General features: G+C 28.7%; 2 protein-coding genes across 3 annotated transcripts; both read right to left on the reverse strand.

Annotated features, from left to right (window-relative positions):
- Nucleotides 1–11,054: 11,054 nt before the first annotated feature.
- Nucleotides 11,055–13,625, reverse strand: LOC114192715 (probable rRNA-processing protein EBP2 homolog). The gene is made up of 2 exons (XM_028082507.1): nucleotides 13,520–13,625; nucleotides 11,055–12,261 (listed from the first exon to the last, which is right to left on the reverse strand). The coding sequence occupies exon 2, from the start codon at nucleotides 12,254–12,256 to the stop codon at nucleotides 11,387–11,389; it is 870 nt and encodes a 289-aa protein (XP_027938308.1). The 5' UTR covers nucleotides 12,257–12,261; nucleotides 13,520–13,625; the 3' UTR covers nucleotides 11,055–11,386.
- Nucleotides 13,626–17,263: 3,638 nt separating this feature from the next.
- On the reverse strand, nucleotides 17,264–25,787 carry LOC114191573 (mitochondrial Rho GTPase 1). 2 transcript variants are annotated; one of them, XM_028080820.1, is made up of 15 exons: nucleotides 25,609–25,787; nucleotides 25,287–25,526; nucleotides 24,596–24,728; nucleotides 24,178–24,327; nucleotides 23,882–24,058; nucleotides 23,468–23,716; nucleotides 23,279–23,347; nucleotides 23,113–23,168; nucleotides 21,482–21,563; nucleotides 20,796–21,007; nucleotides 20,641–20,710; nucleotides 20,371–20,483; nucleotides 19,614–19,764; nucleotides 19,033–19,219; nucleotides 17,264–17,662 (listed from the first exon to the last, which is right to left on the reverse strand). In XM_028080820.1, exons 2-15 carry the CDS (start codon nucleotides 25,502–25,504, stop codon nucleotides 17,589–17,591), a joined length of 1,941 nt encoding a protein of 646 aa, XP_027936621.1. In that variant the 5' UTR covers nucleotides 25,505–25,526; nucleotides 25,609–25,787; the 3' UTR covers nucleotides 17,264–17,588. The 2 variants fall into 2 exon arrangements, with proteins under 2 accessions (XP_027936621.1, XP_027936620.1); XM_028080819.1 differs by having other exon boundaries at nucleotides 25,287–25,769.
- Between the last annotated feature and the right edge of the window lie 1,968 nt (nucleotides 25,788–27,755).

Consider the following 27,755-nt stretch of genomic DNA (forward strand, 5'->3'; position numbering starts at 1 on the left):
TAGGTCAAATCATATATGCAACATAAGTGGGGAAAAGTGAAGAAATGAGTGAAGAACTGCATATTACCTTTTGGACAATTCTTTTAAAATTACTAATCAATCTTTTGTTTGTTATCCAATTGGATCTACTTCTTATGTACCACACATTTGATAACAAGTCAAAAGTATCAACCCTTATTGCTTGTATTGAATGACTGACTTGAAAAAAAAAGGCCAAACCAGATATGCAAATAAGTGGGTCACAATGAACAAATAAGTGGGAAACTACGTATTACTTTTCGTACAATTTCTTAAAATTTACTGATCAATCTTTTTTTTTATCATCCAAAGGGATGTACTACTTAAGTACCACAAATTTGATTATAAGTCACAAAAATCAACACTTATTGCTTGCATTGAATGACTGACTTAGAAAAAAAATGCCAAACAAGATAGGCCAATAAGTGGGGCACAATAAATAAATAAGTGGAGAGTTGTTTGATACTTCTCGTAGAACTTTTAAAATTCAATAATCAATCTTTTTTGGTCAGCCAATGAGATGTACTTCTTTCTTATGTACAAAGAATTTGATAACAAGTCACAAAAATCAACTCTCATTGCTTGCATTAAATGACTGACTTGAAAAATAAAATAGGCCAAATCAGATAGACAAATAAGTGGGGCACAATGAACAAATAAGTGAGGAGCTGCATATTACTTTTCGTAAAATTTTTTAAAATTTACTGATCAATCTTTTTTTGTCATCCAAAGAGATGTACTTCTTATGTACCACGAATTTGATTATAAGTTACACAAATTAACCCTTATTGCTTGCACTTGGCTTGAAGAAAGAAGTAGGTCAAATCATATTTGCACCATAAGTAGCGATCTTTTGTTTGTTATCCAATTGGATGTACTTCTTATGTACCATAAATTTGATAACAAGTCATAAAAATCAATATTTATTGCTTGCCTTTAATGACTAATTTGAAAGAAAAAAATAGGTCAAATCATATATGCAAGTAAGTGTGGCATAATGAACGAATACGTATGGAGCTATGTATTACTTTTCGTACAACTTTTTAAAATTTACTAATCAATCTTTTTTTTTTATCCTCTAGAGAGATGTCATTCTTATGTACCATAAATTTGATTACAAGTCATAAAAATCAACCCTTATTTCCTGCACTAGGTGGCTGGCTTGTAGAAAAAAATAGGTCAAACCAGATGGACAAATAAGTGGGGCGCATTGAACAAATATGTGGAAAGCTGCTTGTTGCGCTCAATTTTTTAAATTATACTAATCAATCTTTTTTTTATCATCCAAAGGGATGTACCACAAATTTTATAACAAGTTACAAAAATCAATTTACACTAGGTCAAACTAGATAGGCAAATAAGTGGGACATAATAAACAAATAAGTGGGGAGATGCATACTATTTTTCGTACAATTTTTTAAATTTTATTAATCAATCCTTTTTTTATCCTTCAAAGGGATGTCATTCTTATGTACCACAAATTTGATTACAAGTCACAAAAATCAATTCTTATTTTTTGCACTAGGTGACTATCATGAAAAAAAAAATAGGCCAAACCAGATAGACAAATAAGTGGGGCACATTAAACAAATATGTGGAAAGTTGTTTGTTACTTTGCATTAAATTTTTAATCAATCTTTTTTTATCATCCAAATGGATGTACTTCTTCTGTACTACAAATTTGATTACAAGTCACAAAAATCAACCCTTATTATTTGCACTAGGTGGTTGGCTTGAAGAAAAAAATAGGTCAAACCATATAAGCAAATAAGTGGGACAAAATAAACAAATAAGCGGGGAGATGCGTATTTCTTTTCGTACAATTTTTTAAATTTTATTAATCAATTTTGTTTTTTATCCTCTAGAGGGATGTCATTCTTATGTACCATCAATTTGATTACAAGTCACAAAAATGAACCCTTATTTCTTGAACTAGGTGGCTGGCTTTTAGAAAAAAATAGGTTAAACTAGATAGATAAATAAGTGGGGCACAATGAACAAATACGTGGAAAGCTGCGTTCAATTTTTTAAATTATACTAATCAAGTTTTTTTAATAAACAAAAAAGATGTAATTCTTATGTACTACAAATTTGATTACAAATCACAAAAATCAACCCTTATTTTTTGGACTAAGTGGTTGACTTTAGAGTTGTCAAGACGGGTAACAAATGTTAATATTAGATGGCGATTTAATAGTTGTGAATACATCATTTAGATCTATTTAATGTTTTAATTGTAACAGATGTTAATATTAATAAAAAATTAATCATAATATTACCAGTTTATTGGTGTTCATTTTTTTAACTTAGTAATTTAAAAGTATTGAAACATTCGGTTATTTTAATTAAATAATAATTCAATAATTTATTTTATTTGTCTTTGGCCCATATATCTACAAATAAAAAGGTATATTCTGTTGTTATAAAAATAAAATTCAAAATTACAACTTTTTGCATGCAATTGCTTTGTTCTGTACAGTATAGTGCAGACATTTATACTTTTTTCATTATATTTTCCTATTTTTATGTTAATTTGGATTCTTAGTTACTATTTTTCTTTTTCATCTTTCCATTTTAACATGCTTATTCATTAATAGGACATGATGGGACGAAAACCGAATAAATTTATTTGAAAAAGACATAATGAGTACATGCTATAGTATATTAAAAATATTATGAAAAATAAAATTGCATGTGAAATCAGGATTAAGTGAGCCACATGGGCTGAGAAAAGTATTAACAATACCAGCACCTATAACATTGTTTAGTTTATACAAATATTTACCAACTAATTTAAATATATATATAAATATATATATATATATATATATATAATTAATAACAAAACAAATAAAATTATATTTGTGATCCATTAATCTCCTAGTTGGATATATGAAAGAATTTTACGCTTGAAACTTTATGACATTATATGTATCTTTCGTTAGTTTGCACCGAATGACGGACTTGAAAAAATGTAGGACAAATTAAATAGGTAAATGAGTGGGGAGCTGCGTGTTATTTTTTTACAATTTTTTAAAATTTATTAATCAATTTTTTTTTTACATTCAAATGATGTACTTTTTAGTACTACAAATTTGATTACAAGTAAAAAAAATCAAAATTTATTGTTTGCACGAGGTGGCTGGTTTGAATAAAAAAATAGGTCAAACTAGGCAAATAAGTGGGCTACATTAAATAAATATGTGGAAAGCTGTTTTTTACTTTACGTACAATTTTTTAGATTTTACTAATCAATCAATCCTTTTTTAGCGTCCAAAGGAATGTCCTTCTTATGTACCACAAATTTAATTACAAGTTACAAAAATCAACCTTATTGTTTGCTTGTTTGCACTAGATGGCTGGCATGAAGAAAAAAAAAATAGGTCACACAAAATAGACAAATAACTGGGAAGATGCATATTACTTTTCGTACAATTTTTCAAATTTTATTAATCAATATCTTTTTTATCCTCCATAGGAATACCATTTTGATGTACAACAAATTTTATTACAAATCAGTAAATTCAACCCTTATTGTTTGCATTAGGTGGCTGGCATGAAGAAACAAATAGGTCAAACCATATAGGCAAATAAGTATGGCACATCGAACAAATATGTGAAAAAAGTATTTGTTACTTTGCGTACAATTTTTAAATTTTACTTTTCAATCTTTTTTTTTATCATCCAAAGGGATATACATCTTTTGTACCACAAATTTGATTACAAGTAACAAAAATCAACCCTTATTATTTGCACTAGGTGGCTGGCTTGAAGAAAAAATAAGCCAAACCCGACAGGCAAATAAGTGGGGAATAATAAACAAATAAGTGGAGAGATGCGTATTACTTTTCGTACAATTTTTTAAATTTTATTAATCAATCTTTTTTTTTTATCCTCTAAAGGGATGTCATTCTTATATACCATAAATTTGATTACAAGTCACAAAAATCGATCCTTATTTCTTGCACTCGGTGGCTAGTTTGAAGAAAAAAATAGACGAAAATAAGTGGGGCACATCGAACAAATATGTGAAAAGTTGTTTGTTACTTTGCGTTCAATTATTAAATTATACTAATCAATTTTTTTTTATCATCCAAATGGATGTACTTCTTGTGTACCACAAATTTGATTACAAGTCACAAAAATCAACCCTGATTGTTTGCATTAGGTGGCTGGCTTGAAGAAGAAAAATAGGCCAAACCAGATAGGCAAATCAGTGGGGCATAATAAACAAATAAGTGGACAGATGTGTATTACTTTTCGAACAATTTTTTAAATTGTATTAATCAATCTTTTTTTTATCCTCTAAAGGGATTTCATTCTTATGTACCACAAATTTGATTACAAGTCACAAAATTCAACCCTTATAGCTTGCACTAGGTGGCAGACTTGAAGAAAAGAATAGGCCAAACCATATAGACAATTAAGTGGGGCACATTGAACAAATATTTAGAAAACTACTTGTTACTTTGCGTTCAATTGTTTAAATTATACTAATCACTCTTTTCTTTTTATCATCCAAAGGGATGTACTTCTTATCTACCACAAATTTGATTAAGTCACAAAAATCAACCTTTATTGTTTGCACTATGTGGCTGACTTGAAGAAAAAAATAGGCCAAGCCAGATAAGCAAATAAATGGGGCACATTGAACAAATATGTAGAAAGCTGATTGTTATTTTGTGTACAATTTTTAAAATTTTACTAATCAATTTTTTTTATAATCAAAAGAGATGTATTTCTGATGTACCACAAATGTGATTAAAGTCACAAAAATCAACTCTTATTGTTTGCACTATTGGCTAGCTTGAAGAAAAAAATAGGCCAAACCAAATAGGAAAATAAGTGGGACATAATAAATAAATAAATAAGTGAGGAGATGCCCATTACTTTTGGTACAATTTTTTAAATTTTATTAATCAATCTTTTTTTTATACTCCAAAGGGATGTTATTCTCATGTACCACAAATTTGATTACAAGTCACAAAATTTAACATTTATTGTTTGCACTAGGTGGCTGATTGCTGACTTGAAGAAAAGAATAGGTCAAACCACATAGGCAAATAAGTGGTCACATTGAACAAATATATGAAAAAATGATTGTTACTTTGCGTTCTTATTTAAATTATACTAATCAATCTATTTTTATCATCCAAAGGATGTACTTCTTGTATACCACAAATTTGATTACAAGTCATAAAAATCAACCCTTATTGTTTGCACTAGGTGGCTGACTTGAAAAAAAAAAAGGGTCAAACAAGATAGGCAAATAAGTGGGGATAATAAACAAATAAGTGAGGAGATGGGTATTACTTTTCGTAATATTTTTTAAATTTTATTAATCAATATATTTTTTTTGTTATCCTCTAAAGGGATGTCATCCTTATGTACCATAAATTTGATTACAAGTCAAAAAAAATCAATCCTTATTTCCTGCACTAGGTGGCTGGCTTGAAGAAAAATTAGGCCAAACCATATAGACAAGTAAGTTTGGCACATTGAACAAATATGTGAAAAGTTGATTATTACCTTGCGTTCAATTTTTTAAATTATATTAATCAATCTTTTTTTTTATCATCCAAAGGGATGTACTTCTTATGTACCACAAAGTTGATTACAAGTCACAAAAATCAACCCTTATTGTTTGTACTAGGTGGCTGGCTTGAAGAAAAAAAATAGGTCAAACTAGATAGGCAAATAAGTGTGACACATTGAACAAATATGTGAAAAGTTTTTTGTTACTTTGAGTTCAATTTTTTAAATTATACTAATCAATCTTTTTTTATCATCCAAGGTAATGCACGGATTATTTTGGAAAAGATAAAATTTTCATTCATAATTCTAACATAATAAACTATCATACCATATGATGGTGGATACAAACACAAAAACATAAAAACAGAAACTGAATTGACAATATGAAGCTGGGTTAAATATATTTTTAGTTCTTAAACATTCACTTGTTGTCATATCCTAAACTTTGATATAATTTAATCTCAAACTTTAAAAATAAACAAATATAATCTTGAATACACAACTCCATTATTTTTTTTACATACTAAATGACATTTCAGATTGGTGTTTGAACTATTTATATCATTTGACATATTTTATTTGAAATGTCAGCTTACAAAGTTATTTAACACAAAAAAAGTTAACATCGTTAGGTTAGAAGAATTATATTCATTATTTCTAAAGTTTACAAGTCAAAATATATCAAAGTTTAAGATATAGATAAATTTCAATTTCTCATAATTTATAAAACTACAAACTTATTTAACCATTTAATAATTAGATAGCATTTTTTTCATAGATTTATAAAAATATTATATTGTAAGATGAAAACTCAATTTAAATATGATATGTAGATTTTTTTTTTTAATTTTACGAAATATTATATATTTGAAACTTTAGTTTTAATATTTGTTAAAGTAAAATATTATCATAATAGAATATTTATATATAAAATGTATGAATAAAAATTATAAAATAAATTTTATTTTCAATCTGGTCACGATGAAATAATTATAAAATATTTTTCAATATTATTTGCTAGATTCTTAAACTTCACATTCACAAAATATCGTTCATCATCTGAAAGTTTACAATTCTCTTTTATTGTATCGGAAGCTCAAATATTACTAATCTTTTCACTTCTGATTATATTCTTTACGTGACTCATGCAAATGAGTAATATTAGAGACAGAGCTGGATTTAAGTGTATTATTATTATTATTATTATTATTATTATTATTATTATTATTATTATTATTATTATTATTATTATTATTATTATTATATAAGAGACGTATTATAACAGTTTCACAATGTTACACTGATATTATCGCACACTTCTAGAGAAATTGTACACGTGTCACCTACTCTGCTCTTCATCTACATTAATTCCTTTCCCTCTTTTCACGTTTCAAGTCTTTCCTTTTGGTACCTCACCTTTCCTATTTGTATTTGGTTGATAATTTATGAGAATAATTTATTTATTTAATAAATTAAAGATATTTTTAGAAAATAAAATTTTTTATTTAAAGAATTAATAAAATATAAAATTAAATAATTTTAGGAACATGTTCTAAATTATTAAAATAATAAAATTTAATTTTCATAAAAGAAAGAAAAAGAAATTCAAATTTTACTCTTTTTTATACACATGTATGATGAAAAGAATAAACTATTGAATATCATTTGAATATTTAATTTTGAGTAATATTTTTCAGTAAAGTTTAATTTTAAAATCTACATTTTAAAATAAATATTTTTAAAAGAGAAATTCAATTATTTGATTCAAATAAAAAATTAATATAAATATTTTCTTTATTTTATTTAAAACGTTTAACGCAATTATTTAAATGTTTTAAATATTTGTATTTTAATTTTTTAAAATTACTGAAATTTATCTTCCAAACATAATATAACATATTACTAATTGCGAAGGAGAATCGGTTGATTCTGACTGGAACTAATGAGGAAGAATGATTCTTAAATTTCGCTACGGGTGTAACTTGCATATTTTTGTTACCTAAAATAGTAATATTTTATTTCCAGACAAAATGCATATATTTAATCTATAAATCATTATACTACTTACTTTACATAAATCGTTGCACTGATTTTGAGGGGAAAAAGCTGATTTGATAAAGCAACTATTCAATTAAAAATTAATAAAATTGGTAAATGACCAAAAAACACTAATTCCCAGCTGGGAATCAACAAAGAACAATGTAAAATATTTGTTATTTTTTTTTAACTAGTTTCGACGCGTGTGCAGGTTTTTGTTTTTTCAGATAATTTATTTATTTATAATATTTTTAATTAATTATTATTGTGTTGTTAGGTTAGGTTAATAGTCTTCGGTTCCTCTATTATTGTTTGGTTTTTTAAAATTAAATAAAAAATATGTCAAAATCAATATGTCTTTTCGGTTATCAGAATAAAAAATTTTCAGTTTTATAGACGTTTCCTTTCTCAATTTCACAAAGTAAAATAATATTTTTACTACTAGATTTTAACAATTTTTTCTTATAATTTTATATATCATTTTTTATGTTATTTTTATTTTTTATTTTGTCATTTTTAATATTCTAAAACTATTTAAAAGATACTACTTCATGTTGTGAAAAAAAATGTCAAAATATCATTGTCCTTTTATAAATACATTTATTAATATCCATTTTGGATATATTACACAGTAATAGTCTTTGTATTTCTTGGTTTTGATAGTTGATGTGAGAGAAATTAAAGTTGGTGTATTTTGTGCAACCCAAAAAAATTCGATTGATGAGATACATGTAGTGTGTTTGTTGACAGGTAATATTTTTTGAAATGCATAACACATATGTGTTTTTTTCGAAAAGATAGTTTATTTGTTTGGATGCATGTATACTTGTGTTTGTTTATATATGTGTGACAGGAGTTAATGGATTTTGAAGATTATATATGTGATCTTATTGTAATTTATTCACCAATATCTATTTATATTGTTAAAATTTAAATCCAAATAAAATTATACGTGTAATTTAAATTTGTGTATATTTAAATATTAAAGATATATAAAATCATATTATACTTTCAATTCTTAATATTATAAAATTATGAATTATCTTTTTTACATCAATGTATAGGTTATGTATATGTATATGTATATTTATTATTACTATTATAGTGATATTTGTTTAATCAAAGTTCAATTATTAAACTTTGTAATTATATCATAATTTGTTTACTTGGTTTAACCAGTTATCGGTGTTTGTCTTTTGTTTGTTTTCATCAATAGAAACACAAGACGCAAAGTCTGAAAAACGAGATGTTAAATAAGAAAATAAAAGAAAAATTTTATATTAGAAACTTTCTTTTCATATTAGAGTGGAATTGCGAAGGTAATTAATTACGATGAAAGTTGATTGTGTTAAATAAATAATTAATTATTTTAGAAATATTTTATTATCATATATGTTTACATATAAAAAATAGAATAATTATATTATTGACATTTTATGACATTATGTATTAAATATAAAAGTATAATTTTTTTTCTAATACTTTTATAATAAAATAAATATTAAAATAACATACTAAAGTAATAAATAAATTTAAATTTTTAATTTATTAAGATTTGATAATAATATTTTATTTTAATCTAAAGTTTAGTTTAACTATCTTTTATATTTTAAAAATTATTTTTTTAAATATATATATATTGTTAAAAAAACTCATCTTTTCTACCAATTTTGTTTTAAATTTTTTTTATAGAAAATACTTATAAATTTTGTTATAAAAATAAATTAGCAAGAAATTACTGTCAGTTAAAATTATTATAAAAAATAGTATGAAAAAATCTTTTCTTACAAATTGTTTTAACAAATTTACAAGAAAATTTTCGTATAATATAAGAATTTTTATATATATATATATATATATATATATATATATATTTCATTAAAAACTTAATTACTTACGAATTATTTCCTTCTATTCAAACAATCTCATTTTTTACACTTTTTTTTTCTTAATCCAAACATCACATATTTACTGTTTTTTCCTTCCTTTTTTTTCTTTTTTTTTTCTCACCTTCTGACAAAGGTTTTTCTTTCCAAATATTTTATGATCTCTAATAACACCCACAATTCCAATATGACCAAATCCATGTTTACCTAATGCCCATCACATATCAAATTCCATTTTTCATATCAAATTCTATTTTTCATATAAAAGATGACATTGGAGCTCCGTCTCCGATACCACACACAAATTACAATTAACAAAATAGCATCTTTATGTATCAATTTATCTATTGTCATCTCCAATTCCAAATATGCACTAGTTAAGGCAGTTTTGTGCAAATATTCCTTTCCTCTAAATAATTAAAAGACTAAAAAGGATAACTTGTTTTACAATGTTGATTCAAACTCTTGATGTATTTACCATAAATATACTAATACATCAGAAAGACCTTTTTTTATGAGCAAATGTTTTTGTTGTTAGTATACTTTTTAGTGGAGAGAATTTTGAATTCACAATCTTTTCCATAATTTTTTTCAAATCCTTCAAAAACAATTTTACAGTGAGTAAGTCAAACTCACAACCTCTCTCAAATTTCCTTTCAAATATTTCAAATCAATTTTTTCAAATCAATTTTATAACTCTTGTAACTTCGTATTAGAAAGTTCCTTCTGGACAAAAAATTCATTGTTCTAGACAAATTTAACTAAACAAAGTAAATAAAATACGCAAAAGGAGATAAAAAAATAAAAGATGTAGCCATCAAAATAGAAAGAGCAGATAATCATCACATCAAATATAAAACTTAAATACAAAAATCAAAGGAATTTATAAAGAATTTCTCTCACCAAAACTAAACTTCACTAAAAGTATGTTTGGTTTGACGTCAATCTAACTCATAATTGGTTTCAATGAAAAGCAAATAATATTTACTTCTCCGTCTAGAAGGAGTCTAGAAGGAATCGATTCAGATTCCGTTTTTTTGAACACATTTCCAAACACACACTAAGCCAAACACACACTAACACTCACTAAGTAGGCTCAACTTTAAGCTAAGACTTAAAAACTAATTCACTAAGTAGGCTCGGCTTTAAATAGTTTCTAGCAATGAAGATTCGTACAAACAAATAAAATGCCCAATAAAAACACAACACAAGAAATTACAGAAAAAAATTTATAAATTTTAATTCTGCTCTTGACCCTTCATTCTCTAATCAAACTACCGAGATCTTGTTTTGCTTTTTGTTATTATTTAAACAATGCATCTCTTGAAACCGCATTGACACTGATTGCCAGCCTTTTTTCCCTCCGGCACCCCTTCGATTAAAGGGCCAGATTAAGATCAAAGGATTGTTAATTTTAAAACCTGAAATCTCCAGCATGCACAATTAACTGCTTCAGCATTGGTCATCACGTCGAATCTCTCCCCATATAGAGACATAATTAAATGAAATTATCAACACTTAAGAAAACCGACTGTAAATACTCGATTAAACTAGTAAAATGAATGAAGTCAACAGGAATGGAATCCATATATGGTAGGATATCCTTAGTTTCTGACATTCCCAGGAATGAGTATCTGAAATAAAAATAAATAAATAGACAAACAAAACAGTACACCAAATATGTCTACTCTGGTTTACTCAATAACTACAACATAAAGAAACTAATCATTTAGAAAAACGTCAAAAACATTGAAGTAGACATTTTTAAGAATCTTCAGTTGTCGATAAAGCTTATCAAGTTAACATAAATTCATCCAAAATATAAAATTAAACTAGATGAAAATTCCTAGGTTTCGGTCATTGGCTCTTCCGAGACATCACTTCCTCAATACAACAAAAAAACACTGCATTTACCTCTTTCTCTTCTTGTTTACAGCAGCAGCACCCTTATTGAATTTACCATAATCATTCGTGGTCTCAGCTGTATTCTGCTTTTTCAACCCCTTTTTGCCTCCAAAACCAAATCTAGAATTCTTACCATCTCTTTTCTTTTGTTTCTGTCCTTTACCAAAGGCTTTCTTTGCCTTACCTCCTGACCGATCCCATGGAGCCACTCCTGGCCTTTTCTTATTTGACCTCTCAAATACTTTTCCATCCTCAAAGTCAAAAGCCGTATCTGCATCATCGCCATTGTCAGCAAACCCACTCTGTTGCCTCTGCTTCCTCCATTTCTTAACAGATTCTATATCTTGCTTTTTCTGCTTAGCCCTTTCTTTTAGTTTCTGAGCCTGAATCTCTTTAGACAATCTCTTGGCCTCCCTCGCCTTTCTTCTCTCTTCAGCCTCTTCCATCTTTCGTTTCTCTGTTAATAGCCTACCTTTAACCTTTTCCATGTGGACATCTGTCTTTACCATTTCAGCATAATAGTCTGCAGGTCTCAGAAAAGGTAGACCCATTGACTGAAGTTTCTCAAAGGCCTGCCTAGTTCCCTCCAATGCCTGTGTGTAAAATGCAAGTTCTCGCGCCAAATCATCATTCACATCTACTTCTTGCTCTTGATCAACATCAATGGATAGTTTGTGTATCCATTCCACATTCTCGGGCCAACTGATATCTCCAAGTTTATCTAATAGAGCATCTCTGTTATACACTGCATTTTTTGATGGTTCAGCTAACTTCACATCTTCTTCCTGTTCTGATTCAGACGATGACATTTCTTCACTCGTATCTTCACTTTCATTCTCAATCATTGTATCTTCATTTTCCGACGTCATCGCCATTAAACCTATACAAGCATTTAAAAATGAAAAGAAAGTTTGCAGTACACCAACACACTGTAGTTAGCATTTATAATATAACCAAAACAGAACATCATTTAAGATTTTAGGGACAAAGCTTTCACAAACAATAGGTGGAAAGGAGGCAATAAACTCAATTTGGGCCAAATGAACCATATTTAGGATATAATGCTATAAGCAGATCCTTAACATAATCAACATAATTACATACATGATAACATAAATAACTCACATAACACTATATCAACAATAACAAAATCAAAATTTTCCTCTTTCAACTCAAATAACCTGACATAATTATATGTCTAATGACAAACAAATAATAACAGACAACAGACACATCGAGCCGAGAAAGGAAATTATATCTCAAATTCTTCCAGTACAGAAAATCTCAATGCTCAGTCAAATATAGGTAGCAAAAGAAGTTTTAACATTTAACATAGTATTGAAAGCAATCACCTAAATGCCATGTTGACTTAATCTTAATCTGCTTTCACCGGCCTCTCACAACACGACTACTAAAATACTTCGCAAATTTGTTTTACAGGAGAGATAGAAATATAAGAACTAAGAACTTGGTAACACAAAACAAATTTGTTTTACAGGAGAGATAGAAATATAAGAAGAACTAAGAACTTGGCAACACAAGACGCAAGAGGAAAAGAGAAACAATAGTCCCTAGCATGTAATGGCTCAATTCAGCTCAATTCATGAACAGTGCAGGGTGGGATGGATTAAATTTTAGTAAATAATCCAACGAAGTAAAGCCAAAGATTTTCAAAAATAAAATCTCAATCAAGAATTCAGAAAAAGACTCCATTAAAAAGCTGATCCTTAGAAAAGAAGAACTGATGAGCTTCCTTCAAACTCCAAAACTAAAATTCAGTAATCACAAGCCCTGACCCCTCAGAAGAGAAACAAGAACAATACTACTTTTGCCCCCCTCTCCCCCAAAGCCTGAACTTTACTAACCCAAAAACAATCAGAATAAAACAACTGTAACCTTAATCTTGCTTTTTCAACAGAAAACACGTGTAAGATTGTGCTTTTGATCATTTAACCAGAAAAAAATAAAATACACATAGTCTGGGGGAAAACCACTCTAACCTCGCCATTGTTTGGTAACAATCTGGAAAACAGGAATAAGTTGAAAATGAAAAAAGAACAAATCCAATCCAGCGCAGAACATCAAAAGAAGAAGTGAGGCTTATGAACCAAAAGCAGAATCAGAAAGTGAAAACAAACCTAGGGATGCTGTGGAGAGATTGGGACGGCGGAGGAACTGGCCGAAGGTGAAGTTGAGGGGTTTTAGTTCAGGGTTTAGGTTAAAGTTGTGAATCAATTTTTTTTTTTTTTTGTTCTTTTAAATACTGCGAGTCTGAAAAAAAAAAACCGGGTCGGGTCAAACTTAACTGAACTCTCGGATCAGGCTTCATTCTTGTGGTATATGAATTCAGTTAACTGATTCTTCAAAATTTTAGATTTCAAATATTTTTAGTTCTGAAATATAACTATATTCAATTTTCTTTTTCTTCATTTTTTATTTATTTTTAACTCTTTCTATATAACCTTTTTTTAGCTTCTATAATATAAACCCTCTATTTTTAATTCTTATCAAATATTTAAAAATAATTTTGAAGAAACAAATCAGAAATCTTTCTTATGATAACAATAAGAAATAAAGAAATAAAAAACAATTATTTCATATAATAATTATTAAAATAAAATGAACTAATAAATTTATAAAAAATATTTGCGAACAAAAATTACAAAATAAATAATTTTATAATTATATCATACGATAATTTTTTATTGTATATAATTAATTAAGTTTAAAATAACAATCATCTAAAGATAAAATAGTAAGGATTTATTGTTCATTTGTGTACATTAAACAAACATAGATAACAAGGAGTATTTTTGTATCAGTATTATAGATTAATATAGTTACAAAATTAAATATTATAATAATTACTAAAATAAAAAATTATTATGAAACAAATTACAAACTAAATATTTTTGTTAATTTTATAATGTTATATTTATATAACATTTATTAATAGTTATTATTTATAATAAATAATGTTTATAAATAACGAAGTTAATAAATTAGTTATATTAATAAGAATGAGTATATTAAAATAACTAAATTTTGGAAAGAGGTCCTACATTTTATTTATTTTCCTCTTAATTTATATTTTTAAATGCATTTTGACAATATTTCCTATGTAACTAATATTTAAATATATTTCTAAAATCTAAATCTTGAGAATATTGTATTAATACATGTTCTTAAATAAAGTTTAAAAAGTGATATGCACATTTTCACATCTATTTTTCATATAATATATAAAAGTTAGATCATGCGGTTAATTCTTATAGATTCATCCAAATTTTTTTATCTTTTGGAATGGAATAGTTATAGAATCTCCATGAATAGGATCAAACTTTATTATGTGGTATTTACATAAAACTCTTTTCTCTTTTTCATTTTTAAACAAGTTTCCGAGAATGCTTAATTGATTCATGATTTATGTTTTATTTTTTATTTTCTTTTCATTTGTTTCGAGAGATATATTCATGAATTCCGATTCTTTTTCGATTGAGATATATAAATTCATGGGTATATATATATATATATATATATATATATATATATATATATATAAACATAATATTTTAATAGAGGAAAATTTATACTTTTAATTGGTTTATGTCTAGTAGAGGAGTTATCTAACTGTCTGTCACTATCCGTCGTCCTTAATCATTACCATTTATCTTGAAGTTTTGTATTCCGACACTTGGACCTAGTGCACCTTGATGAGCGTGACTCAATATCATGGTTGCACATCCAAATCTTAATCGACACACTATCATGTGTCGTCCAATTGTCGTGTTGTCAAAGTATTATAAGTTTATTTTCGCCCCTAGTTCTTTGTTCGGAGAGTATTTTGTGAGTCTTCTAGTGCTGAACACAATTTCTCCCTAGATTACCTTATGCTCTTTGTAGCATTACATGATGTTTTCTCGCTTCGACCTATTTCAACATGTCTTTAGGGACTATCTCATTTATCATAGTTTCTACTTGTAAAAAAGGATGTTGTAACCATAAAGGAGGGTACCCTAATGAACATATTATAAAAAAAATTGGTCATAGGTAAGGAATTTATTACTCTTTACATGACATTCTTAACAAAGATAATTGATTGAAACGTTTTTTTTATCATATTTCTTGTAATGCTTTATTATTTTTTTTTTCTATTTCTTGTCCAAAAAATCTTCATGTTATTACTCGATTCAATGGATCCAAAGTTTTTTCTCTAGTAAAATCTTCATTTTTTTCTTCTTACACCTAAAGCATGTTGTTATTATCCTTAATTGTCCTTTTAACCTAGTTTATTCAAGTTGATTAACCAAACCAATGAATTGTTTCATAAACTTTGATGACAATTCTTTTTGTCATACAAATCATGGTACAACTCAATTAATGGGCGAAGGACACGAATCTAAAGGATTTTACTACCTTGGTATTATATTGTTGATGTCTGGTTTAAAATTCTTATCTATAAAGCTTTTGCATGATTGATAAATATTCAATTTACTTATTATAAACGTGGTATATTTTCAAAAACTCAAATCTATATAAACTTAAAAATACAAAAGGAGTGAATAAAGAAAATTATTTAAAGTTATTGAGTTAAATTAGTGTTTTAATGCAAACAAATATGAGGATAAGCTAACACAATAAAGTATCAAAAGCTAGAGTTAAACAATTAAACAAGTTCAAATTCTCACCCTCACAATTACAAATTGATCAAAATTTTGAATAAATATTTTAATAGCATATTACACATTAAATACGACTTATTTTGAAATAATTTTATTGAAAGAGTTTTTAAACAACGCATTTAAAATATGAAAAATTGATTTCTATTTAAATATACTCCTATGACATAAAATTTAAGATTATTTTAAATAAAACAATGAATTACTTAACAAAGATAACAAGTTGTTTTCAAAAAGTCGAAGTATAAATAAATAAAATTTAGTTGTGAATTTCATAAGAAATTTGTATTAAAAATTATAATAAAGTCTTACAAAGTAAAAATAGAAAGATACACCTGAAGTTAAATAAAACTTCATATTATAACATTTGTCTAGAAGAAAAAATAGCTCAAAAGTCTTAAAAGATGAACCTAAAATCTAATAATTTATTACAAAAGTAATAAGGTAAATTAATAATGTGAAAAATTACTCTTAGAGTAGTAAAAGAAATACAATAGAAAAATTGAATATTTGTATATAATTTAAAACAACTAATGTTTACCTATATTTAGAAACAAAATTTTCATAGTTAGAAAATTAGTAATTAATTTAAAACTTAAAATAAAAATCATTTAGTTTACGTGTGACTTCTAATTAATTCCAATTTTTTACAAGTATTTACTAACAAACTTATCCAAACTAACTAATTTCTTTTTTAGTAAGAAACAAATAGAAAAAGCCTCAACTAAATTTATGTATATATTATGCAAGAACTTAACACTTAACAAATTATTCTTTAATTCCAAGGTTAGAAGCCATGAGTTGGCATGCCTATACATTACAACATCAGCCTAAGAAATTGACAAAACCTAAGGAAGGGCATTGGTTGGTTCACAACGCATTATAATAAATCAAACTATAGCAATTTGAAAGGAATAAACTAAACTCACCTTTTAATGGTAAGTCTATTTACCTCCTTAATTCATTTTTTTCCCCGTATGAATGATTATTAAAAAAATAACCAAACTATTTCTGTTTTGTTTTTGGTAAATTTTACTTCTAATTTTTATTGTAATCGTTTTTACACTAAATGTACATACTGTGAACGATGATTACACCGATTATAACCATGATTTTAGAATATTTGACAGGACCTGAAAAAGATAATTGCTGGTTCATACCACACCGAAAGAAAAAATAATTTAGAATCCCTACTGCACGAAGTAAAAGGATCTCAATTGCAATCTTAATACAGGATGCTTTCATTTTTTTGAAGTTTCCAGTGTTTAACTGGACCTGACAGGATATTCCATTATTGTGTACGTTACTACCACGAAGCCCCTAAGAAATAAAAAAGAAGCATACCGTAATTTGTAGAAAAAATGCTAAATTCCACCTCGGCAAATAAAAATTAAAGATAGTGATTTCATAAAAAGTAAAATAAAATAGCAAACTCTACAACAGGTGGCATAAAAAAGCCAACTGAATGTTGAACTTGACAAATCTAACCAGGAGCAGGCTGCATTGATGAAGGTAAATGGACTGTCCTTCAACCAGACGCGTTCTTCCTCGCAGAATATACCCTGTAGGCTGCAAGCCCAACTACGACCACTGCAGCTCCAACTGCAGTATGATGAATGATGAAAAATCATTAAATATTGAAACAAATGGAGGATGCATATCCAAAGATGATTGCTTGCTTATCAAATCAAAGCTCAAAATAAAGTAGATTCTACTTCATTATTTATAAGCTTTCAATAGTACCAAAACAGAAATTGTCAAAACAAGCTGAAACCAGAATCACAAAAACACGAAAGGAGCTCCAAAGACAGGAGCTTGTCATGTATGGATTCAGCGACTCCTTCACTACCATTGATTTTGATGATTCATTGGCTAATTCATCCCTAAATTCCAAGCAAAATCTACCCGACAAGAAACCGCTAACGCAAGAAGCACAACGAGATGAAAAAATTATAGTAATGATAATGGAAAACTACGACGCTCACAGTGGCTACCATTTCATTCTGTTCAATGATAATAATTCATTGCCAAACTAATCCCAAAGTTCCAAGAAACATCCAACAAACAAGAGACACAAACAAAGTAATGGACCAACTCAGGTGAAGGACAGAAAAAATGGAAATAATAGTTCTTAAAAAGAAACAGTTAAGAGACAAGACAAGCTTACGGAATTATGAGAGAACATAGGGAACATTACAATGAACAACTACACAACCACCCGGACCAACAAAACCTAAGGCTAAAATCCTATTTTGGTCCTCTAATACTTATGCAAAATTCAATTAGATCCCTAATTTTTATTTCATTCAATTTAGTCTTTTAGTTTTTAAAAATATCTAATTAAGTCTTCTTCGTTAGATTGACATTACTCCACCTAGAAGATAAAATTAATGTGAATATTTAAGTTTTACTCCACCTAGAATATAAAATTAATGTGAATATTTAAGTTTTTTAGATTGAGTGATTTGATATATAAATTCTATCACAAATCTAACATCGATCTAACAGGAAGGACCTAATTGGATAATTTTAAAAATTAGAGATTAAATTAAACCAAATAAAAATTAGGGATCTAATTGAATTTTATATGAATAAAAGGACCAAAATAAGATTTTAACCAACCTAAAATGATAAAAATATATTTATATTTATAGGAAGCTACGTGCGCTGCAACGCTCACAAAAAAACCTATAATAAAAAGCATTATACTCTTCATTCATTGATTGATATTGGTACCGAGGAGTGCATTCATTACCTAAAATATGTCCAGAAGTTAATAATGACCTTAAGTGTCTTAATCTAATTTTAGGACATTAAACTAAAAACCAAATAATATTCTAATTATATCCAATAAAATTCTTTCTTGTGGGCCACCATATAGCTTTTCTTTTAGTTAGGAAACAAGATTGAAGTTCAAACAACCTTAAAACATACTGTACGGAATAAATCTAGTCAACCTAAAGCTGACATACCTGAAACAGCCATTAGAGATCGATTAATAAGCCTGTGGTACTGCTTGCGGCTTCTTCCAGCTTCAGTTTCAGGAATGCTTAAATGAGGATGCTCAGCAGCGGTTACAATCTTACGGAACAGACCATTAAAATCGCCTAACTTGACACTGATTGGTATAGGAGCCTCTACTCCCATATCTTGACTAACCTACAAAACACATTGACATGTCAAAAGTGCCATTGCAGTTGATAAATCTATTGCTTTAAAATTTCTCAGCATGAAGCACACTTGTCACAATTACACATGCTAAGATAAAAAGAATACAATATTGACTAGATAATATGTTCAAACACTCGTGACTATGCTTATCCATCCATTACTTATAAAATTGTTGCCCATAAATAGAAAAGTTGTGCACTTGAATTATTGATGATCAAAGGATACGTATACAAAAGCCTATGTGGCATTTATGTTGCTTTTCAGAGGTTTATTGAAATCATAATTTCACAACATCTCATATTCCCTTCAAAAGTTTCTTGTCTAATAATTATGTATTGTAATATGCACACAATAATGCAAACGAACAAGTCAATAAAAATACCCTAGTTGACTCCTGGATAGCCATTGGAAATGAATCCAGATCATCTTTAGCTGCAACTATCAGGCAGGGCACCTCAAAGCCGGTATCTTCTCCATGACTAGCAATTTCAACCAGGAGTTCAGATGACGTTCTCCAGGAGGATTCATCAGACCTGAAATGAATATCTAGTCAGCTATATATACATTTTTGCAAGCATGAACTGAGTTGTCCACACCACCTGATCACAAAATGATAGTTAATTTAAAATACAGTTGACGAGTTGCCATTTTAAAAAGTGGTATTTATTTCAATACATAACATGCAATCTTGAGCATCTTACTTCTAAGTTGTTTAAAACTTATGCTTGAAAATCGCAAATGTTAATCTATAATGGGTCACCCAGAAATTACTTCCTTTTCAGCATACAATCTCTTTCACAAAGCTCATCCAAATGCACAGCAGATTTATTAGAAGCGCTTACGAATTATGATGCTGAAATAGTATATAAGCTAAAAATATTCAAACATACTACACAATCAATTAAAACATCCATTCACAGAAACGTGTAATGCCTGCGAATCTTTATGAGGCCTCTTCTAAATTAGTTATTTAACAGTGAAATTGATCCTCCACCGATGCATATACTAAAAGAGAACAGGAAATAGATATGTGGATCCATGAAACTTCACAAAAGTGACCTAAATATTTTTCATACTGGTTATGTAGCAAAGTTAATCCATGAATTTGATCATACAATGATCTCTGATATTAGAGTCACCTGTCATGAACAAAAACTGCAATGTCACATGATGCCAAAGACTCCTTATTGGACAGGAGCTTCCTAACTCCATCTTCAGGTATCTCTCTCAGCACAAGATATTTTTTGTTTTCCTGCAAAAGATACAATTTGCCAAGAGACGAAACAAAAGTTAAGACTTATAAAATGAATAAAATAGAAGCAGGGGCAGGTACTGAAACAGGTGAGCAAGACAAACTTTCCGCTCTGTAAGTAGTAGCTATTGAAAAATGTCAACCAGGTATCACTTACCATAGAAACATCAACTACATTTACACCATAACGATCTTCATTGGTTGGATTGTAACCTTCGGAATATGGCCTACATTATTGATTCAACAACAAGGTATAAGGTGTTGGAAATTATAATATCAATAAGCTTAAAGGTAATACAGAAAAGGAAAAACCTTCCAATAAAAGAATTCAATAATGCAGATTTCCCAGCCTTCCTAGGCCCAAAAACAAAGCACTGCAAAACGTTTCTGTCTGAATGTTGCTTCTTCCGATCCAAACGCCTCCTCCTAGTCACACGGATAGTAGATGATGGATCACCAGGATAACCAATGTAAATCAGATTCTCCATACTAAGAGTTGGGTTTAGAAGTGTCATAAGTGCCCACTGTCCAGAAAAAGTTAATTTTTGTTAAAACAAACAACAATCAATGTCAATAATAAAATGCTATCAGCAACTGTAAGACACACACACACCAAATATATAGTCATAGAATACATGTTTAAATGATATAAATTAAGGGAAGATGTAACAATAATGGAGCAAGTAAAACTATGCAACCTTGATTCTCGATGCATACAAGTTCAATGTCAGAACAAACAAACAACAATCAATGTCAATGCAAATAAAATGCTATCAGCAATTGTAAGACACCCCCCAAATATGCATAGAATACATGTTTAAATTATATAAATTAAGGGAACATGTAACAATAATGGAGCAAGTAAAACTATGCAACCTTGATTCTCGATGCATACAAATTCATGAGTGATAAAACTCCCAAGAGCAGCCAACAATTTTTTAAAACTAACATTCAACAATATGCAAGGTAGACAGATAAAGATAAAAACACTGGCTCACCTCTGACAAAAATGCATCCAGTGATAGTCCTCCAAAGGCATTTTTTTCTGCAGCATCTTCATATGGAATTCCAGTCCAAGGACTGCAATTCGAAACAATAAAATATCATATAGCACTGGAAGACTTAAAGTCCAATTTCTCTCAAGACTCCTGACCTGGTTTAACTGACTACACAAGTTGTTTTGAACAGCATTTTTATCAATGTCAAGTTATATAACCTGATTGTTGAGTGTTATAAGGTAAGATAACAGGTTCAAGATCAAATTCACAGGAAGAACATTTAAAGGAGAAAATTTAAATCAAACTCAAACCATTGAGATAACAGAAATAGACAGTGAATCAGGTAGACTCCAAAGAGGGTTCATGGTTGAGAAGATTAGAAATTGAAAACAAAATCATACTATGAACAATTCAGAAGTCTTCAAAAGTTCTGAACTAAATCAAGAAAATTTAGATAAAACTCCAACCATTACGACAACAGAAATATATATATATATATATATATATATATATCTCAAAATAAAATAAATAAATATATTTAGAAACAACATAATAACAACCTAAAACTTATAGCATTTATATAAGTCTTGTAATCTAATGATAGTCATCACGTATAATCTTTAACATAATTCATAAAACACTAATATCTCACTTCTGTCATTTTCTTTGACAGTTGCATAACGTTTACGTTGAAACACTTTAATTTGCCCAAATAGGTTAACTTATCTTTTGATCAACTCTGGGAAGGCTAAAAAGCTGTCTGTATCTACTCATTGTATCTCTAATAACGTAAGAACTCATACACACAAACAAATAAGCTGAGAGATAATTTTCTCTAAAACATCATTGCTCGTGTTTTCATTCCCAAATTAGTATCAAGGAGGGTATATCACATTCAGTTTGTCACTGTCCGTTGAGAAAACTGCCACTTGCCACTGCATATGATAATTTCCTTTCCCAAACTTTACAATTTAATCCAGAGAAATATATTAACTATTTATTAGGTAGCTCTCCTTGCTTGCTTTTCTGTTTGTATCTTGATACAACATTACTCTAAAGTGTGGGCTGACAAGGCAAACTGTAGTTTGTGTACCAGTCAACTTCTAAGGAAAAGCCCCGCCTGGTAGGTGGGGGTTGAACATAGCTCAGGTGGACAAGGGAGACTCAATATTAAAATCTTATAAGTATCTATCTTGTAACCTTTACTCTTCGTTGATAGAAAGGATATGCTGATCTAATTTTCTTATATCTGAGATAATTTGAAAATATTTCAAAGATCTCCTACAACATTGATTCAACTAAAATGCTATGTTTCAGAAATTTTGTTCCTTGATCATATTGTATACATGTATCCTAGGGTTCAGACTATTATAAATAGTAAATATACCATTCTAATTCAAAAACCTAAGAAGACTCCCAGCTTCTCAGTACTTAAGGTTGCAAGAAGCATAATACAGTTCCAGGTTGCTAAATTTACCTAGAGATACAATTTAACCCCACTTGTGATCAGTTCTGCATCTTAAGTAAGATGATTAATTCCACATCACAGTGCCCCATTACAAATTCAAGAAGAAACTAATGCAAAATAATCTATAATAGAACGGTAGATAATATGACAAAAAGCTGTCTACCTTTCAGGGGCAGTAGAAAACAATTCTTCAAGTTCACGAGGTCGTAACATCCCATCCTGGGGTAACAAAAAATATTGTCAAAATAAAAATAGAATTAGGAAAGTTACTACTTGAAACCTACATCATAATAGAATCATCTGAAAATAATTGAAAAGAATTAACATACCCTATCACCATCAAATGCATCAAAAATTGCCTTTAAAAATTCAATCGCTTCATTTGTCAGCTCTACACTCTGCAGACATTAAAATCAATCTTAATCAAAACAGGATAAAAAATACCCAGTCATCCACAAATTGATTTCAGACAGGTAGAACAAATAAACCAGGGTCACAATTCATCTCCAAAGAAATACCTGATCAGGGGCACGTTTTACAGGTGGAATTAGATCATCAGCAAGTTTGATATCATCATTATATCCAAACTTCCTTAGCACAGTCCATGTTGTCTCCAGACGCCCTTTTTCTATGAAAAGGGCATGAAGAAATAGGAATCCAGTCAAAGTAAGCCCACGATCATTCACCCCTTCAGACATTTTTTCTTGTACAACCTTCTTTACACCCACAATTTCAGATGGTTGCAAAGGGGCGTTGAAACATTTAACCTGTTGAATGTTTTGTTAGTTTTTTGATAATTCAAATATATAAACTATCTTGTCATAACATAACGGAAAAATGCTAACCAAACTATAAGGTGCAAACTATAATACTTGATAATAAATGACTCAATTTGTGTGCTTAATATTGCCATCTTAAAAGGGGAATCCAACCTGAAAATCATTCAGCTCAGCATCACTAAGGGCACCATCTCTGTCATGGTCACAGAGGATAAAAATACGCTTCAAGGCTCGCACACATCTAGGCTTTAGAGTTTGCGACTCTTGATCAAATAATGGAGCTGTTGGATGAAGAACAGCCTTTTGTGCATAGTAGAAAACTTCGGGGACCTTCAATAAGGAAATTTAATAGGCAATGTATGAAACGAAATCCAAATACAATTGATGATCAGCACCTTAATAGTATGATGTCAAACCACAAACCAATGGTTGGTATAAAAGATAGATACCTGAATATGCCTACATGCTGAACACTCAATACAAGTTTCAATCTCTCGAAACTGTTGCATTATGGGCGACATCACCTGTTCTAAGCTCACCTGCTGATTTTCATCCCTTAAATCAAGCTTACAACCAACTACTATAACTGGAACTTTCACCTGTTCATTAAATTCAAATATCAACATTCATGCATATATACACCAAAACTGAAAAGACATAATTATTATTAAGCTGTGAAATGGATAGATGTATGCAAGCATGTACAAGTTATGTTCTTTTCACACGAGAAAAGAACATATCTGGTTTTAACAATTTGCAATACTCTAGTTGGGTCATTCCCCATCCGTTCTTTATGAATATTTACTTCTCGCCCCCCTTTTTCCTCTAAACTTCTAAGAAGATAAAAAAAAATAAAAAGATCAGAACCTCTAATTTGCGAAGATGTGGAAGCCAAAATGCACTCAGATTTTCAAGTGTCTCAGGTCGATCACATGCATATGTAAGGACTACTGTGTCAGCTCGCTGCAATTCTTCAGCAACTTTATCACTATCCTCAGCACTGAAATAACAACAACAATACTAAAAACAAATAATAGAATAAACCAATGAAGACATTCAGACTTAGGGTCGACATCTACTCAACAGTAAATGAATTGTGCATGTTTTGCTGGAAACTATGAAAAATAATTGTTCTTTTATCTCGCTGGCCAATGTAAAAAAGGATATTAATATTTTGAAATAAACTGAACCCAAGACAAATCTATAAGCATAAGAGTGCATTTATTTGGATCATTACAATATAGCTCTTCGGTTTCAAGGAAGAAAATACAACAAAATACTACCAAAAGGTTTAAAAAATTTAAGAAAAAAAAATCCAATTAGAACAATATCAAGAAAACCTAGCGCCGCTAATCAAAGCGTTCCACTTCAACCAGCTGTTATAAGGCCTATGAATCTTAAATTAAAAAGGAGAAAACATCACTTCAATAATCTCTATATGATTTTCGGCTCTTAACTAGAGAAAGAATCAAACGAATCACACATAGGCTATCCCAATCCAAAACCGCGTCATCAGTTTACTTAAGAGAAAATCTGAGAAACAAAAAAGAGAACGTACCGGGAGGAGGTGTCGATGATGGTGATAGGTACTCGATCCGGATAGAGATCTTCCGGCAAACGTGTGGGAGGCAAAACCGGCGGCACATTGACTGGAAAGTTATCCGCCGCCGCGGTGATGATGAGGCTAGATTTTCCGGTGCCTTGGTCTCCAGCGACGACAATACGAACTCCGGTGCGGCTGTGAGGATTGACGGTTCCAGAAGAGGGTTTTGCCATGGGTGATGTGAGGAGCAAGAGTCTAAAATGGAGAAGGGAAAGAGTGAGAGATTGGCGTTGGAGTGAAAATAAAAACCCTAAAGAAGGAAAGTATGGTGGTGTACCCTAGAGTAGACGGTGCTTGTAGGTGGCCACTTCTTCAGCGGTTAATATTTGTAGCACCTTTACTTTTCTTGCACCTCAGACTACTGTACCACACTACCAACAGAATTGGCCTTTTCCATAAACGACTGTCGTCTAATAACTTTGTAGTCCTTCTACGCTAACTCTAACGGCCCTCTTCTCTCAACCCAGCTTCTAAATATACTATTTTCTATAACTATTTATGGAATAATTTTTTAATTAAATTTTTTTTATTTTATTTTTTTACTTGTTTTCTACTCCAAATCAATCACATAATCTTTATACTCAAAATAATCACCCAAAACAACTTACTATAAAGTGAATGTAAATATTTCCCAATATTAAATCTTTTTATTTTTCCACACAATCCTTGCAACAAAAAATTCTTATTATTTTGATAAAAAAATAAATTGGTAAGAACACAACTTTTCTGGTGGGTAAAACCTTCTAACCATAGAGTATCCAATATAATCATTCCATTTTGAAGTTAACATGATATTTCGCAATATCTTTCAAAATATTTTTGTTACGTAAATTATAAATCATATGATTTATTGTATAATATATATATATATATATATATATAATATATATATATATATATATATATATATATATATATATATATATATATATTTTGCACTTATTTGCCCAACAAACATGCTATAAAACATAATCCAACTAGGGATGACCATGGAAGAGAGCGGATATGAGTTTTGTTATCACATATCCACTTATGCAGAAAAAAAATTATCTTCATACATTAACGGATATCAAATTTTTGTCCCATCTCTATTCTCATCGAATAACGAGTATATTCTCGTACATGTTTTCTTATTATTTCAATATTAATTAATTAAATTTTATAAAATAATAAAAAATTATGGTAAAGGAAACATAATATTATCACATATTCAATATTAAGAGGAAGGTTGTTTATTCGGTATCAAATATTTAGAAAGAAATTATAATTGTATACATCTCAACTTAGAGTACCAAATCAAATTTTACGAGAACTAAAACATTTATTAAATCTGGAAACATTAATGAAACGTTGATAAAATTTTAAAATATCAAATATCGTTAAATATGTTATTGGTCTCTTAACTTTCAGTGAATTTTATAATTAGTCTATTTCGAAACTTTTGACCAATCTAGTCCTTCATCTTTTGAAATACTTTGAAATACGTGAATTTAGTCATTTTAATCAAATTTTGTTAGGTTTATTTGATGTTCCGTACGCATTTCAGGATTGTATTTGAGTTGTTTATATCGGTTGACATATTTTTGTTTTAATATTAAGTCAAATACTATTATGAAACGCGCTAAAGATGTCAGATAAATTAAAATGACTAAATCCACATATTTCAAAATATGGAAAACTAAATTGGTCTAAAGTTTCAAAATGGACTAATTTCAAAATTCACTGAAAGTTGAGAGACCAAAAACATATTTAACCCTTACAAATATTTTAAAAAATATATAAAAAGAAAACAAATAATCAAACAAAAATATATTTTAAATGTTTGTTTACTTCAATCTTTTAAATTCTAATGAATTTCTTGTTTATACATTGATAAAAGTTATAATACATCACTCGATCAAAATCACGCAAAGAACAAATATTAAACTAATAACAACAAAATTTTAACTTAGATCTTGTATCTTTTGAACTTCAATACATGTTGGATAATGATAAAAAATAATTTATAGCAGTTACATTAAATTTGTATATTATAGTAAATAAAATTTATTTATACAATTATAGTAACAAAATTACAGTATGACTAATAATAAGTAAGAAATAAAAAATAATTATGTAAAGTATATCAAAATAGTATTCTACATGATAAAAATAAACAACAAATAAAAATATTAAAAATTATAAAATGTGTGTCTTAAAAATAATTTAAGAAAATATTGAATAAAATCACACAAAGCAAGACAAACGTATAATTAAAGTTTTGATAAGATAAAAATACCTTAGAAATCTAAGAAAAATTTTCAAATATCACCACAGTCAATCGTTGAGAAATAACGAAAAAAAATTTAGCGAAACAAATAGTTATTCAAATGAAACAAAGAGTTTCTTTAAATGAAACAAAAATTAATAATAATAAAGTAAAGA

Source organism: Vigna unguiculata, chromosome 7 (genome assembly GCF_004118075.2).
Source record: "Vigna unguiculata cultivar IT97K-499-35 chromosome 7, ASM411807v1, whole genome shotgun sequence".
NCBI classification, from domain to species: Eukaryota; Viridiplantae; Streptophyta; class Magnoliopsida; order Fabales; family Fabaceae; genus Vigna; species Vigna unguiculata.